The 18,255-nt window shown below is 39.2% G+C and overlaps 1 protein-coding gene across 5 annotated transcripts in view; it reads left to right on the forward strand.

The window, feature by feature from the left end:
- limch1.L (LIM and calponin homology domains 1 L homeolog) overlaps window positions 1-18,255 on the forward strand; it is a 162,927-nt gene that overhangs the window by 102,667 nt on the left and 42,005 nt on the right. For all 5 annotated transcript variants that reach the window (XM_018250355.2, XM_018250366.2, XM_018250359.2 and 2 more), the window contains 2 exon segments: window positions 1,881-1,911; window positions 10,596-10,706. In XM_018250355.2, the coding sequence (XP_018105844.1) occupies window positions 1,881-1,911; window positions 10,596-10,706 (142 nt within the window).

Raw genomic sequence — 18,255 nt, forward strand, 5'->3', positions numbered from 1 at the left:
ATTGCAAATTGTCTCTCAATATCACTCTAAATCAGGGGTCCCCAACCTTTTATATCCACGAGCCACATTCAAATGGAAAAAGAGTTGGGGAGCAACACAATCATGAAAAATTTTCTGCGGGTGCCAAATAAGAGTTATAATTGTCTATTTTGTAACCCCTGAACTGGCAAGCTACAGTAGACTGATTGGTATTACACTGGGTTTTTATTCAACCAAAACTTTCCTCCAAACCAGGAATTGAAAAATAAGAACCTGCTTTGAGGCCACTGGGAGCAACATCCAAGGGGTTGGTGAGCAACGTGTTGCTCACGAGCCACTGGTTGGGGATCACTGCTCTACATCATACTAAAAGTTGTGAACAACCCCATTGTTGTGTCTTGACTTATATACCCCTTTGTTTTGAGATGAGATTCATGTATGGAACCTTCTATGGCTTTTATATGTATGCATGTATGTATGTATGTATGTATGATGTGGTCCTTCACCACTGGGTGTCATTCGGTGTTCTTTTTTAGGCACAAGAGAAGACTAAAATGACAAACACCTTTAGATGCAGTTGGAAAGAGCATTTAAAGCATATGGCTGCTGTACTGTGCATTGGGAAACATACATCAGAACAGTGTCAGACTGGCCCACCGGGATACCAGGAAAAATCCCGGTGGGCCAAGGTGTCAGTGGGCCCTCCTGCTTCTAAACATTTGGCCTATTTCATGGCCATTTCCTATTTATATGAGAACAAAGAGGCTAAATAGATGGAATAATATGTTCTAGTATGGAAAGAAAAGAGAATAGGAGAATAGAGGTTGACTAAGGAAAGGAAGAAAATAAAACTTAGAGTGGCCCCTGGTCTAAGGGGTTTTTGGTGGGCCCCTGGTGTCCCAGTCCGACACTGCATTAGAAGGCTTGCTGAATGCCTTTAGAGGAAACAGTGCTGTTAAAGGGGAAATAGTGTCAAGAATAATTATTTCCCATTTGTAATATGCACCTCTAGTACAAGCCTGCTTTTCCACAGTCTATCGAAAGCTTTCCCATGCTGCCCTGAAAAGCCAGAGCCCCTCATCGGTATAGGATGCCAGCCAATGCCCATCTTGTAGGTGAACAACCAGTAGCTTGATAAACTGAATTTCCCTGTCAGGTCCAACTTTCCCTGTCTGATAAACTGATTCTTCTGTGCTTCTAAAGATTCACTGCTGAGACATGCCCCACATTCCTTAGTAACAGAGATTGGCCAGAGAATATCTACGAGCACCTGAAACAAAGGTGTAATTTAACAATTTTCACAAATTTAAATATGGCACCATATATAGTTTATCATGTGCTACACAATATCCCACTTAAATTTGACAACAGGTAAAATAAAGCAGTAAGGATAAAGTTTATTTATTGTATTTGCCATAGGACTATGTACAACAGCACTATGCGCCACAGACATTGGGTACCCGAACAAGGGGTGATTGACCCCAAAATATATGGCATTTCTGGGACCTGAATGTAAAAGTCATAGGACTGCTTCTTTACTCCCAGTTTTTATTTCACAGCCCCAATATAAATTTACTGTATATATATCCTTGTCATTGGGGTATGTTTTCTGTTTTCTTTCTTTTCAATTCCCAACTAAACGTTTATTTTAGAGCATTCAAAGTGCTATTTAAGAGAATATCCTGTGGCTTTGTGTTTGGTATTAGGACTAGTGATTTAGCAGCACTTTGCATATTCCACCACTAATTTTGTTTTTATTAGTCTTCAACTATAATGTTCTTCTTATATGTATATATAGTTATTGTTATAGCGCTACTATATAGCATTTTGATTTTTGAATCTGTCATATAAAGTAGCCTGTTTAATATTGCTTACTGTTTTTATCATTTTCTTTCCCTCAGGACTTCAGATTGCAACAGAAAACTGAGGAATGTGAGTATAATAAATATTTATATGAATGTGATATTTTTAAACCAGGATTTAATATTCATACTCCTTATGAGGGCCGGCTCACCTACGGTAATATGTCAGCACTATATAATGAAAGTAACTAATAATAAAGGTACGTTACTGTTCTCAACACTCCTGGAACTATATCAGAGCCCTGGCATAGTTGGTTTCATGAGTGTTCAGAACAGTAAATAATTTGTGTCTCTTATGCCCCAGCTCCCACTTATCAGCTGAGTGATGCATTCCTTTCCTCAGAATGAGAATGTTTGATTGCTCTGATAAAGGAGTTGCAAAAGTAAAAACAGAATTTATCTTGCAATCATTCAAAAAGAAGCAGAAAAACATATTCTCTATTCTATCTGATCCAGATCTGTTGGAGCTCAATATGCAGTAAGTCAGTGTAAACAATACACAGGGGGATACTGCAGGACATGTTTTTATTTACAATCTAGATATACATATTTTCCCACTTTATCATGAAACTGAGATCAGATAAGAAGGGGTTATTGTCCCAGTTTTGGCACTGGGACTGATTTTGGCATCTGCTAATTAACCTCCCATTTCAGGTCAGCTCTGCTTCTTTTTTCCTGTATACACATATGTCAACACACCCTCATGTATGTATGTGTGTGTGTATGTATGTGTGTGTGTGTGTGTGTATGTATGTATGTATATATATATATATATATATATATATATATATATATATATATATATATATATATATATATATATATATTCCTCTTTTCACACTTTTTCTTCTTTTAAAGGGATGGTTCACATTTCTATTAACTTTTAATATGTTATAGAATGACCAGTTCTAAGCTACCCCCCATTGTATAAAAACATTAAAAAATAGTAATTTGGGGCACATGCTATGGGTGCAAGTGCTGAACCTTGAAGTGGAAATTCTACCACTACCCCATAGAGTTCTTGCTTCCCCTGGGGTGAATTTTGGATCACCTCATTTGACCAGTTTGTTAAAATAAATACTGGGGTTTGGATGCACACTGATTATTTGAAAAACATAAAGTTCTCCTTTTGTTTTATTTAGATTGTCTGTCATTGGCAGATTTTTCTCAGTTTTAAGAGAAATGTACTGTTCTAGAGATTTATGTTATCTCCCCTGCTGGCAAAAACAAGGAATCTTGGCTCTTGCATATCTGAGTTTGCACTAAAGAGCATTAGATGATGTGCAGCAATTCATCTCTCAGGCTTTGTGGGGTAAAGCCAGTAATGTACAGTTGTGGATTATTAATGTATTCCTGCATTGTAAACCCAGCGCCCTGCCATAAATGTCATCCTCTATGTAAAATATTACCCTAGCTTTGACTTTACTTTCAACCAACCAGTGTGCACATTTGTCAGCAGGAATGTTTTACAAACGGATTGAGCTCTAATCCAATATCATGTAATTTTCTGTTGATTTATGCCTGAAGAAGTACTAATGACTGTAATTGTCTAGCGGAAGGGGGAACAATCCCTGTGAGTTAGCTTAGTGTGAGTGATGGAGTGCAGCCCGTCATTAAATGGTCCTGACTGCTCCGCTCCCTGTATGTTGTTTATTTTCATGGAAGGCTTCCACATAAACCTCCAGAGAGTTGCCAAAATATTTGCGTGAAAAAAAAATCTGCAGCCCGGAGATGGTAAATACAGGTGAAAAGGGTAACATTTCATCCGTCAGGACATGTCCAGATCTGTTACAGGGAAAATCAGAGGCATTTATAAGGCATAGATAGTTCAGACATAGATCAAACTAAGGCATTTTGATAAATTGTTGATTTTTTTTTTTTGCCATTCCTGTTTCTCTGTGAGTTCAAGGCCACCTTTAGGGTAACGGAATGTGGGGTGCTTTGAATGCCAAAAAGTCCAAAAGAGTGTGTGGAACCAATCCACATATACTTTGAATGCATTTTGGGGGGGGGGGAGTTTCAGCTTTTAAAAAAAAAACAAAATACTGTTCAAAAGAGCTGAAAGACCCCCAGTATATGGGAATCAGGCCCATTCACCCTCCCTTCCAATCAATTCCCCCAAATTTTCTACCTGTCCACCTATTCCGTTCGCCCTACGCGTTTTGCTGATCACTCGGCTTCCTCAAGGGCATATGCCCACACGTAGACCGTTAGAAAATTTGGGGGAACTGATTGGAAGGGAGGGTGAATGGGCCTGATTCCAAGCGGCATCAATTAGTAACCGCCAACCTTTACTTCTAGCTTAAGCAATGGTTACCCACTACCACGATCCACCATATGCCTGTGGTTTTAACTTAGTGTGTTTTAGGGACACTGTCCCACATTGCCCTCTGGGTTTGAGAGCAGTTGTTGCGTGTTTGTATGTGGCAGCATTGTGGGGCAGATTCACTAAGCTCGAGTGAAGGATTCGAATGAAAAATACTTCGAATTTCGAAGTATTTTTTTGGTACTTCGACCATCGAATTGGTTAAATTCGTTCGAATTCGAACGAAATCGAACGAATCGAACGAAAAATCGTTAGACTATTCGACCATTCGATAGTCGAAGTACTTCCCCTTTAAAAAAAACTTCGACCCCCTACTTCGGCAGGTAAAACCTACCGAAGTCAATGTTAGCCTATGGGGAAGGTCCCCATAGGCTTGCTTACCTTTTTTTGATCGAAGGATTTTCGTTCAATCGTTGGATTCAAATCCTTCGAATCGTTCGATTCGAAGGATTTAATCGTACGATCGAACGAAAAATCCTTCGATCGATCGATCGAAGGATTAGCGCTAAATCCTTCGACTTCGATATTCGAAGTCGAAGGATTTCAATTCGAGGGTCGAATTTCGAAGTATTTTTTACTTCGAAATTCGACCCTTAGTGAATCTGCCCCTATGTGTCACTTTAATTTTGTTGCCTATAATTTAATGGATTCACTAACCTGCAGATCACAGATATTGAAACTACTTTTGGGAGACTCATATTGTGGTTCTTGAATAAATTTACTTTTCGCCCATTTAAAATGTGCCCCATAAGGCTAAGAAATCAAGGACATGTTTTAATTTTAGTACATGCAAAATTTTAGTTTTGCACACACAAGCGTGCCACCCCACCCATAAGGCTGTTTCATGGAGTTTTTTGCACCTAGTGTACGTTCCCGGACTGCATCTGTTTATTGATGAGGTCCAGTGATCCGACCGCCTGTAATGATCCAACCGTTGGGCCCTAGGGACCGGATCAGCCCAATATGGCCCACGATGGGCAAGGTGGACATATCGGGGAGAGATGCACTTGTTTGGCGATTTCGCCAAACGAGCGTATGTCTGTGTATGGCCACCTTAAAGAGATACTGGCAGCAGAAATAAAACCTTTTTTGCATTAATCATAATATTGGCTTTGCCTGCTATTTAAAATTTTGCTATAAAGTATTAGCCTGATGCTTTTCCATTACCTGTCTGACTCCCTGTGTTGATATGAGGGGGCGGCCATATTTATGCAGCAGGAGTCCGTTAGCATTAGAAACTTTAACTTACAGGTTAAGATGGGACAGTCAGGTTGACAAACCAGTCAGGTTTAGGAACTTTAACTAACAATTACTTTCAAAAACAGACCTCTCAGAAAAAAAAAAACGATCAACATGACCTATAAGTAACGTTTAATGTACATTCATGTTTTAAAAAGTAGTTTAGTGTCAGGATCACTTTAACTGTGTATACATTGGGTTTCATAAGTTGATGCCTCTTACAGAGCCTAAAGATGGCCATATTGGCCCATGTGTGGGACCCTCCAAAGGTCTTCCCCAATCAATATATCGATCGAGCAGGGGCAAAAATCATGTCAGATCACAGACCACATCTGTTTGTTGATGTGGTCCCGTGATCCGACCACCCGTATTCCATACATTATGATCCAATCGTTGGGCCCTATCATGCTATTAAAGGTGCGTGTACACTCCTGTCATACCCATGTACCACCCCTTCCATCATAAAAGAAATTGTGCCCATTTGTGCTTGATTTATTAATCAGCACAAATCTTTATACATCTGGTATCTAAAGGAGAAAAAAATAAGAAGAATTTGCACTTCCTTCAAAGGGTTAAATCTGAGGCATCACCAAGGTACTTAAGGATTACTTAAAAACTCCATTTGAGCTTAAACAGAAGGGCCTTCTGCAGACTGACATCACCCAGAGTTGCAGTTCACTCTCTCCTCACCTTGATAGAGCAGCTGTTCCATCCATTCTTCAAGTTAGGTGACGGTATTAGGCCGGCCCACCATAAGCTTTCTGGCACCACGCAGTCTGCCTGTCACTAAACCTTTCATTCCAGGTATGCCGTTGCTTAATTTTCTGCTTCCCAAGAGGCTCTGCTTCCTGAAGCCTGATTCCACTGATTTTATGGCTTGCTGTTAATTTAGCCACTGCAGCAAAGCAGAAAGGATCATTCATCAAACACATATGGGTGGAGGGATTTTCCAGTGGTGCATTCTGTTCTTTTTCAATGGTTCCAGAAGGTTGCTTGGGAACCCCTAGAGGTGAAATATGATGTCAGACAGACACTAGGGGCTAAAGGTTGAGGAGTAAATTCAGTATTTAACACTCTCCCAAAAAAGAAGCAGTAGAAAAACCAATATGCCTATATAAACAAACTGTTTTAATTCTATTTTGGGTCATTTAAAGGGTATTTCTACAGAAGTGTCTGATGTGTTGGATAATCACTGTAAAGTGTGGAATATGTACATTTCCCAGTTTGTGAGGTGCACTGTTCAGATCTGTGTGTCTACAAGGTGCCCTTCAATATCCGGTTATATCTTCTAGGTGCCAAGTCTGTATCTGGTGGTGTTGAGTATAGCTGGCCATAGATTCAAACTATTGGACTTCCCCATCACCCAACCTGCCACTAACCATTCAAATCAAATAAAGTAGTAAAAGAACAGATCAGCCAATGTTCTGTCCCTGACAGCAATCGTACGAAAGTTATGTCTGACCAAAGCTAGTGACAGTCTCCCACTGAAAATCTTACGATCGGCAATACATGCAGAGAAATTACCCGCAGCCAACAGAAATCTTATAACCTGTCCGATCGACCAAACGAACGATCTCCGCCGGACGAAAAATGTCGGGACTCTCCGCACACGGTCCAAAAATCGTACGTATCGAGGATTTGTACGATCGGATCTTTGCATCTATGGCCAGCTATCTTGGTGCCTTGTCAGTATCTATGTATATATGTGGGGTGACCTGCTTGTATTTGTCTGTATCTGTAAGGTATCTGTCAGTATCTGGGTGTATCTACAAAGTGTCTGTAAAGTATCTGGGTTCATCTTAGAGCTTCCCTGTCAGTATCTGGGTGTATGTTTGAGGTGTCCTATCAATATCTGGGTATATGTTTGTGGTGTCACATCAGTGGTACATGTTTAGTATCTGGGTTCCATAAGAGAGGTGCCCAGTGAGTATCCAGGTGAATTGGTGTATTTGCAAAATATCCATAATCATGTTTAATTATGTGTTGTTCACTTTCCAAACACTTTTCAGTTCAGTTGTTTTCAGTTTGTTCACCAGATATAAAGACTTTTTTTTAGTTGCTTTCCATGTTTTATTTTTTTACCATTTTTCCAAAACTGGTTCTGAACTCTTACAATTTGCCACATTAGTTGATAACATTTATCAACAGCATCTGTGGAATATTAGCAACTATTGTATCAATCCTAACAGCTGCCTTTAATGAAACCCAGAGATTCTGTTTAGATAAAATATGTAACTAAATGTATCAATTTAGAACGGTTTAGAGAGTCGTGTCCACCCTCCCAGAGCTGCTTTAGAAAGATAAAAATGTGAAAAATAAAGTTAAATATTAGAAAATCCGTTACAAATAAATAATAAAAAGTAAGTAAAAAAGGTTTAGCTATTTCTAAAGAACTATCTGAAAACAACCAAAACTGAAAAAAGTGTTGGAATGCGAACTACCCCTTTAAACTCTTGTGTGGTGTTTCCAAACAAAGGGGCACAATGCAAACAATATTTTTGTGCCTATTTTGTAACTATTTATTCACATAATAACAAACACTGGTGACAAATATAAGGCAAATGAGGTGAAAGATCTACACTAGAGGCAAAAAGTGCACATCTGAAATGCATAACCTATATGTCTTCCCGTAGGGCTCTAATTGGATATCACTGTTTAATAAAGCAAACAAGAGAAAAAATAGAGGATAATTTGACCTCTGCACGTGAATTGTTTGTGCCACATATAGGGGAATGCATATATACTCAATATAGTTTATATTCTCTATAGGATGCGCTGATTATAGCATGAGCTTGAATTCTAGTGTTTCATTCATCTGGTCTGGAAATATGTGCTTTTTCATACCTTTGCTGTTGTGAGTTGAGTGAACATTTTCAATTACAGTAGGGGGGTTATTTATTAAAGGTTGGGTTGTGTTTTCTCAAACAAAAAAGTTTTTTTATTAGATTTATTATGCCCCAAAGCTGCTAAAAGTCTGAAACCGAAAATACTCTAGCTAAAACCTGTTAAATTCATGTCAAATCAATGGCAGATGTCCCTTTTAAACATCTGAATATGTTTTTTTGCCTTCCTGATTTTTTTTGCAGTTTTGTACTCAAAAATTTGATAAATTCAAAGCTCTTTAGTCTATAAACTTGATAAATTTGAGGTACTCAAGGTTTTCTCCCGATTGCATTCAATCACGTTTTTTACATTTGGGTTATTTCATAAATAAGCAAACATTCAAGGTAAAAAAAACAAAAAAAAACTAATTTGACCTAAATGTAGCAAAAAAAACTATTTTGCATTGTGCACAGAGCAGCTAAACACTGAGACAAAAAAAAAATTTCAGCAGCTTTCCCCACTCTGCCAAAAGGATTCTCCAATGACAGTCCTGCCTCCCTCTCACCATGTGGCCTATATAATGTTCCTATTGGTAACAGTGGTTTGCAGGCTTTATAATTATTATTATTATTATTATTATTTATACAAATTTAAAAAAACACTAAAATGTACCATTTCCCCCCCCCCCGCTGTACAATAAATGGGTGCATACACTGAATATACAAATTTACATACAAAATAACTGATACAAAGTATAAGGAGGGCCCTGCCCAAACAAGATTACAGTCTCGGGTTATGGTCCAATTTTGTGTCAGGGCCCTCTTTGGCGTATAACAAGGTTACAGATCTTTCAAAACATTGGTGTATAAGTCATAGTTCCAAGAATATCTAAATGAGTTTTCTCCTCAAATAAAGGACCAGACTGTCCTGCCAGAGTACCACTGGATCTCCTGGTAGGCTCCAGTCTGGGAAAATTCCTATAAGTGCTATTCTTGTTTCTTATTTTGCACCATAAGTCTGTATTACTGACCATTCAGCAATATTTATTTTTTATGAGAACGAGTCCTGGATATCAGATTATCCCTAAAGCTGGCCACAGACGCAAAGAACTGATCCTACGAATCTTTCCCATCTTTCCCATCTCCCGACCTGTCACTAACCATTCAGATCAAAGTCTTACCATTCCGACCAAATAAAGTAGTTAAAGAACAGATCAGCCGATGTTCTGCCCCTGACAGCAATCGTACGATAGACAAAGCTAGTGACAGTCTCCCACTGAAAATCGTACGATCGGCAATACATGCAGAGATATTACCCGCAGCCGGCAGAAATTTTCTAACCTGTCCGATCGACCAAACGACCGATCTTCGCCAGACGAAAAATATCGGGACTCTCCACACACGGTCCGAAAATCGTACGAAGCCACGATTCGTACGATCGGATCGTTGCGTCTATGGCCAGCTTAAGAGGCCCTGTCTACCAATGACCAAATGTGACCCTCAAGCTGGGCTTTCTGCTGTGACTAGAGAACAAACATACCCCAAATCTCTCTTTAACTGGCTTAAACCCCTGCCACCACTCTTAAGCCCCCATAAAGAGGTTAGCCCCACATTCTACCATAGGGTATTTATTCTGACATATTGACTTTTCCAGGACATAAGCCGAAAATGCGGGTATTCTTTACATAAGCTTTAAATTATGGACTTGTGTATGAATCTCACATCAAGCACATACATGTAATAGAGAATATTCAGCAGGACTGGGATTTACAATGCTTATTTGAACTCTGACTTGCCTAATTTGTACATTGTCAGCGCTGCCTGCTCAACTGAGACAAGGCCCTCTGAATACTTCATTAGCATCCTTTGTGGCTGACTGCATGGAAAAGAGCAATGATTATTTAATAAAGCCACTGAATAATGATGACGGCACAGTTTACACTGTGGGTCAAGCTAACCCAGCCTTAATCATGTTTGAAAGTGAGTGTTGCTCCCAAACTGAACGCTACAGCTTGTTACACCCATGGGGTACTAGCACTGATCACATGTGCCTTTCAGACATTTCAAAGACTGGCGCCATCAATTTTCTGCATAACAATTCATGATCATGAACTGGTTTTTTATTTTTCAAGGGAAGGGGTGTTGTTGGCTGTCAGAGAGCATTGACGATCCACTGGGGACTAATTAAAATGCCAAACAACGTTGTTAAGTCCTGTAGCATTTTTCCCTTTAATAGATGCCTGCTGTTGCTCTGATCACACCCGATTTTTCCCTGCTGAAATCTTTAGGTTTATAAATCACAATTCTGGCCTTCCTAATGCAGCCTGCGAGATGCCTTATGACTGACACAGTATTTTCTTGGTGCAGGTCCTCGTCACGGTTTACTGGCTGGGGAAAGCTGCAAACGGCTGCTCGTCCTTTAGTGGAACTAACCTGGACTTGAAGGAGTTTGAGGGATTGCTGGCACAAATAAGAAAAGTAAGTTTATTTTTTTACCTTTTGCTCTTAAAGTTTTACATTTGCATTAATTTAATATTTATGTATATTATTCATATTGACCTAAAGCAAACTGTACATACAGGTATAGATTCAGCGATGTGTGTGGGAGCCACCATACTGCTTAGTTTAACACATACATAGGAAAACTCATGCAGAGAGTCTATAGTCTAATTATAGAGTCTAGAGTCTAAGTCTTATTAAATACTTGCATTGCTTTGTGCCACCAAGCAGAATTTTAGTGCATCTGTGAGACATAAGAGAAAACTCAGATCAACTACAAAGGGCAGGGCAGATAGTTCAAAGTGCTAAAACATATGCAAACCGGCCCCGCACTTTGACATCATGGGCACCATTCCAAGGTGCAAAGACCTGCACTCCTTGAATACAATGCTGCCACTCTTCAGCAGCTCTGTATTTATGAACTTAGCTAGGGATGACATTAAAGGAGTAGTTAAGAGTGAAAATAAAAACTGGGTAAATAGACAGGCTGTGCAAAATGAAAAATGTTTCTAATATAGTTAGTTAGCCAAAAATGTATTGTATAAAGGCTGGAGTGACTGGATGTCTAACATAATAGCCAGAACACTACTTCCTGCTTTTCAGCTCTAACTCTGAGCTATTCTGCAACTTGAAGGGGGGCCACATGGGACATAACTGTTCAGTGAGTTTGCAATTGATCCTCAGCATTCAGCTCAAATTCAAAAGAAACAGACATGACCCAAGTGGCCCCCCTTCAAGTCTCTGATTGGTTACTGCCTGGTTACCAGGGTAACCTGTCAGTGTAAACCAAGAGAGCTGAAAAGCAGGAAGTAGTGTTCTGGCTATTATATTAGACATCCAGTCACTCCAGCCTTTATACATTACATTTTTGGCTAACTAACTATATTAGAAACATTTTTTATTTTGCACAGCCTATCTATTTACACAGTTTTTATTTTTACACTGAACAATTCCTTTAAAGGGATGGATCACCGTTAAGTTACCTTTTAGTATGTTATAGAATGGCCAATTCTAAGCAACTATTCAATTGGTCTTCATTTTTTATGTTTTATAGTTTTTTAATTATTTGCCGCCTGCTTCTGACTCTTTCAACCAGAAGCAACCAGAATGCTAAATTACAAACTGGAGAGCTGCTGAATAAAAAGTTAAATAACACAAAAACCACAAATAATTAAAAATGAAAACCAAGTGCAAGTTGTCTCAGAATATCACTCTCTACATCATACTACAAGTTAATATAAAGGTAAATAGCCCCTTTAAACATCCCACCTTCCTGCCCACTAACTTGCTTGTCGGTCACACAAATAAGGGAGCGGCAGCAATCACAGGATACTGGAGAATATGTCCTCTCCACCTGCCCTGAATTATGCTTGAATCAGCCAATCACAGGCAATTCTGACCCCTCTGCCACAATTAAGCAGCTTTGTTTCAATTTGAAAGCAACGTCTGTTTAGGACAGCTTGTGACAGAGCCATTTTTTCCTACCCTTGCGTCGTTATGCTTTATAACAACAGATTACACCCAAGGAAATTGCTGACCGGGTAATAAAAACAAAACTGGATGTAAACAAGAGCAGTTACTCAAACAGCCCATGGCACTTGAAGTATATTTAGTTCTGTGCAAGCATCAATCATTTTACTCACCCTAGAAAATATTCTTTGTTTGCCCTTTAATCATTCTCTCCTGATGGTAAATCAACTAACTAAGTGGTACTGTTGGTCTTTTACATTTTACATGCATGAAAACAACTATAACCTGTTCTGCTAAGTGCAGTCAACATATACCAGCATTCTTCCACAAGTAATAGGCACACTGCATGCTACAGGGGCTGCCAATTAGTCTAGGAAGTATTTTAAACCATTATTTAACATCTTCACTCTGAAAAATTTTGTTTTTCAAATCATAAAAGTCAGACATTTTAGTAAAAAAAAAAACTGATGTGCAACGTTCCCTTATGGATGCATTTGACAGTGCTAAGTGGTTGACTTGCCTAGGGGTGTAATACAGAAAGCAAAGATTGGAGTTTGGCAAATGATGTAGAATGGAAATCACGTTATGGCAGAGACAAGAGTTCAGAGCCAGGTGAGGGACACAAGGGCAGTAGCAGCTGTACTTTCTTTTTTTTGTTTTGGACACCATGTTATCTCGGCAAGTATTTGGAGTTGAATGACATTCTGACTGTGCCCTTCAGTTTGTTTAGATTATCCATGGATACTGATTACTTACATCCAAATGCACACTTACATTTCTCCTTTCAAGATTCCACGAAAATAAATTATGACTATGACTTTTGATATGGAAACACCCTGTTTGTGCTACCTTTATACACCAAACCCCAGTTATCCAGATGAGCACTGTTAGGTGGTGGTGCTACAATATGGCAACCATGCTGCTAATTTCAGCAATAATTGAGCTGCAACCCCAACATGAGTTCAATCAATAGGACTTGTCCCGAAGATACTTTTTGACTATTATTTCAATCACATTTTTTTTTGAGCAAATAGGAAAATTTAAGCTACTCCATTTGGGCCTTGCTAGGTAGATAATCAGATTCTCGGTGCAGATGCAAGTTGTAGCCCATTATGCAGGAGGGTTATCTGAGCAATGGTAATCTTATTGTCTGTCTCACAAAGACCAAACATGATGTAGCTCAGTTTCCTAGTTAACCCTGTTTAGCTCAGGAAATATCAAAAACCATAGATTTTTTTGTGATTAAAAAAAAGTATTCAGCACAAGCCCTATTCATTACTCTCATGATGAATAAGGGAGTATTTTTGTATATTAAGTAAAAAGCAAATAAAAGACTTCAAAGCTCCATGAGCTGCATAAATGATCGCAATTCTGTGACTTCTAATAGCAATATAATTTACAACTGGGGGTGCACTATTTCCTCTTCTTGGGGAAAAATGTACATTCTGACTGGGCCACCCGCCGCTTAAGAAAATAAATGACGGCCTCTGTATTGTAACAGTATTTACATGTATTATAATTTACTGGTGCAGTTAGTCGTAAATGTTTCTTTTGACTTCAAGAAAGACGGCAGTTTGGGTGCATGACGTTATATGCCCAGATCCTGCCAGGGATTTCTGGAATGGAAAACACTTGTACGTCTTTATAAAAACAAAACCACATTTACTTGCACTTTTGCTTATCTCCAAGTGAAGCAAGACTGACTCTCTCAATGACTGTTAATAGTCCTCTTAGGGTTGGAATGTACTTAAATACTGTGAGGGAGTTATCATCCAAAAATGCTTTGAAGTACAGTATGCAGTGACTTCCAAATATATTTACTATGGCAGGTTTTGTAAGGTTTCATTTTGTGAATGATTTGTAACTATTATCATTCCAGACTAACAATCGGCCTGTGTGAGCAATCATCATTTTTTCCTCCATTTAAACTGCAGGGCATATTTATAAACCTGTGCAAGAAAAAAAAGTGGACCACACATCACCACACTCCACGATAAACAGTGTCACGTCATGTGTAATTATAAAACTGTGTAATGAATGTATAGCCAAATGTAAAATGCTGGTGTAAAGCTTTGTACAGTTTTTTTGAGCAAAATGTGTTTGCAGCTTTATAAATATGCCCCTATATGCTCTTTAGCATTTTAATATACTTTGCAATTCAAGAGCAAAGAGCATCAATTAAAATTTTCTTTAAAACTTTCAAATCTCTAGGAAATTAAAGTTATTCAGGCAAGTTTTTAGACATGCTTTTTTCTATTCTCTTGCTATTGGGTAGATAAATGGACTATTGAGGATGCAACTCTAATTTACCCTCTGTTACATATCGCCAGAGTTGTAGAACTTTTGTTATGGACACTTGGGATGTTAGGGTAAGGGACACACCACTAATCGCCTCTTTGGGGCGACTAATCTCCCTGAATGGCTTCTCCCTTTCTTCCGCCTGGTAGAATGCAAAATCGCAAATGCCACCAATACGGATTCATGCAGCATAGTTACCATCCAGCACAAGGTACTGTTTCATATTACATAGAAAAAGGAAATCCTATTTAAAATGGACCCTATGGGAGATGGCCTAACCAGTATTCAGAACTTTATGGATAATAGGTTTCTGGTTAAGGTATCCTGTATCAAAAAGACATTCCTAGCTGAAAATAGAGATATGCCCTTTGTCGACAAAGTACAAAATGGTTTGCTAGTAGAATCATTGTTTTAGCTTTTGAACCTTCAGAAAAATAAAAAAAGCATTACTATCGTCAATTATAATCTGTGCTTTATGACTCACTGTTTTTAAACATGAGGATATTAAGCTGGCCATAGATGTTGAGATTTTTAAAAGATCAGATCCTGATCGTGAGACCACGAATTTACCATCAACTAAAAAGGAAAACAAAGGGGAGCTGCCTGCTTGGCCCTGCAAACATAGATACATTGCACTGGGACCGACAAAGATTTTTTGACCTGGCCGATCAATTTCCCGACAGATGTCGGCCGAAAAATCGTAAGATGTACGATCGTTCGAATATTACTAACCGCACGATAATTTCGAAGGATTGGTCGGGCTTCCCTAAAATCGGTCGTTCAGCAAGAAGAATCGTCGGGTCTATGGGGAGCTTTAGTCACCTTGGAGGTCAATGACCAGTATAAATGTACTTCTCCTCCAACCTTGTCATGGAACTCTTCTCTAACTTATATATTTTACACTAGGAGGTACTTTATTCCCTCATTAATATTCGCAATATAATATGTTTTAGAAAGGACAATGCAAGCTAAAGGAAACAAATCAAAATATGCATTTTGATTGGTTCAGTGGCATAACTATGGCCATTCAGACCCTGGTTCAAAATTTGCTACCGGCCTGCCTCCACACCAAGGCACACCCCGGGTGCAGTCACACCCCTGGTAGTTGAGCCAGTGGTTTCATGTAACCGAGCGTGAGCAGCTTATGGAACATCAATTGGACCAGTGCTTTCTGTTCTGTGGTAACGCCCTTGACTCTAAAGGTGGCCATACACGGGGCGATAAAAGCTGCTGACTGACCAAGTCGGCAGCTTATCAGCCCATGCGTGTGGCCCTCTGATGGGCTTCCCCGATTGATATCGGACCAAAATTCGTCAGGCTTAAAAATCCTGTCTGATCACAGCCGCATCTTTTCGTAGATGTGATCCCATGATCCGACCACCCGTATTGGCAGCATTATGATCCGATCCACGATCAATCCGATATCGCCCACCTGTGGTCATATCTGGGAGAGATTCCTTCGTTTGGTGACCGCCAAACGAGCAGATCTCCCTGTGTATGGCCACCTTTATCCAGCTCCACAATATAGAATCAGAAACATCAAATACTTCAAATACTACCGCTTCAAATACTACCGCTGATTTTAACTACTGGTAGAGGATAGAGAGATTTGTCACTTGGCCAGAGGGCCACAATTTTAGGGAGCTGATTCCACAATGGCCATTAAGGCAGAAGTGCTTAATTTCAGAATCTTTGGTTATGTGTAAGGCTGGTGGCACACGCGAAGATTCGGGGGAGGTTAGTCGCCCAGCAACAAATCTTCTCTTCTTCTGGCGACTAATCTCCCTGAAATGCCTTCCCGTCTGCAAGATTGCAGTTGGGATGGCATATGAATCGCTTCAGATTTCCAGAGTCGCCCGAAGTTTCCTCTTGAGGCAACTTCGAGCGACTTCGGAAAACGAAGCGCTACATATGCCATCCCACCAGCAATTGGTATTCTTGCTGGAGGGAAGGCTTTCCAGGGAGATTAGTTGCCCAAAGAAGAGATTTGTCGCTGTGCAACTTATCCCCCCCGAATCTTTGCGTGCCACCAACCTAACCAGCCTAGTCCTTTGGGTTAATGTCTCTCCATGCTTCTTTGTAAAAATAATGGATTGTTTGTGCAATGTTGACGCAAGCAGATAAACCTTGTGTTAGGAGGGATAACTCTGAGAACATCCTTGTGTATTTTCAAGTGCCAGGAAGAACAAAAAAAATAAAAGATCAATGAACACAAAAATATTTCTCTCTTATTTTGTCCTCTGGATTAACAAAAAACCCTTTTTCGGTTTTGGAACTGTTGAACTTGATGTATTTGTTTAATCTTTGTATCTGTTTGATGCTTATCTAGATTGAACCCTGCTGTAAGCATTTTACTTGCTTTCATGTCTACTACAGACGCAACATTCAATATGTAGTATGTATGTACAGTATGTGTAGTACTCAGCCCTGCTGTTGTAGAATAAATTGGCTAAAGGCCTTATGGCTTTTATACAGTTCACAGAACTCAAGTTGACCTACAGTATGTTTTGGCCATTCTGCAGTATAGTGGTCTTAGTTTTGTAGTGGACTGTATGGAGTTCTGTACACTATATTAGATCATATGCATGCATACATATTTCATTGTAAAATATTCTTTATCAGTATGAAGCTGCAGTACGATGCCATTCAAGAATAGAATTGTTGATGCTCTGCAGTTCATATGGAGACATGCTTTATATGAATGCCTTGGGTAGTTTGTTTGACTTCTACTTTACCGGCAGTAAGATATCTTATCCGGTCAATGACTGTTTATTGAGTACTTACAGACTCAGTGGCTACCTTACTATTGGTACCTTTTATGTTTGCATGTATAGTTTATCACCCTAAAAATCTGAACTCATCTCTATATACTCGCCAACCGCTTACACCACATACAGTACCACATTTCTCACCCACTTAATTAGATCTTGCCCACACCTTGTGTATTACTCCCTTTAGAGTGTAAGCTCTTTCTGCATAGGGCCTTTCTCACCTTTTGTACCGGTATTGATTGTGATGTATGTAACGAGTGTAAGCTCTTTCTGCATAGGGCCTTTCTCACCTTTTGTACCGGTATTGATTGTGATGTATGTAACTCCATATGTTCTATGTATATAATTAGTGTGATTTATTTGCATAATCACATTTACTTTACAGTGCTACGCAATATGTTGGTGCTATATAAATACATGTTAATAAAAATAATAATAGTGCTTTTGTTATTATGCATTTTGTAATTCATTTTTAAAAAGAATAAATTAGAAACTGTATCCACTAGAGGTTATTAGCTGTTTTCTATCCAGGGAAGTATCAGTTGAGCTAGCAATATCATAATAAAATTACAACATACAGTATTAGGGAGACTTTGGGAATTCACACATTTGGAGGGAGCTGGTTATTGCAAGTTTCATAGGGCTTCAGGCGGTAGTTAGAAACATAACAACTCTGTACAGCAACTGCTTGCTTGGTAGGTGCCGACTTTATCATATTTTCTTAAATTAAGTTGTCATAGCTGTTGGTTTTATTGTTGAAATAACTCACAATGAGAAACAATAATGTTTGGAAATGACCACAGTTAATGAGGGTATATTGAAAGGGAAGATTATACCCCCCTATCTTTTTGACATGAATGCATTCATTTGCACTCCAGAAATAACATACACACATACACAGTACCGTAACCAGAGGGGGGAGTGCCCTGGTGTGTGACGCGCAGCCGGGTCCCAGCCCCCCTCCATACGACCCGTATGTCAGTGGCGCA

The sequence above is a fragment of the Xenopus laevis genome, chromosome 1L (assembly GCF_017654675.1).
Source record: "Xenopus laevis strain J_2021 chromosome 1L, Xenopus_laevis_v10.1, whole genome shotgun sequence".
In the NCBI taxonomy this organism is placed as follows: domain Eukaryota; kingdom Metazoa; phylum Chordata; class Amphibia; order Anura; family Pipidae; genus Xenopus; species Xenopus laevis.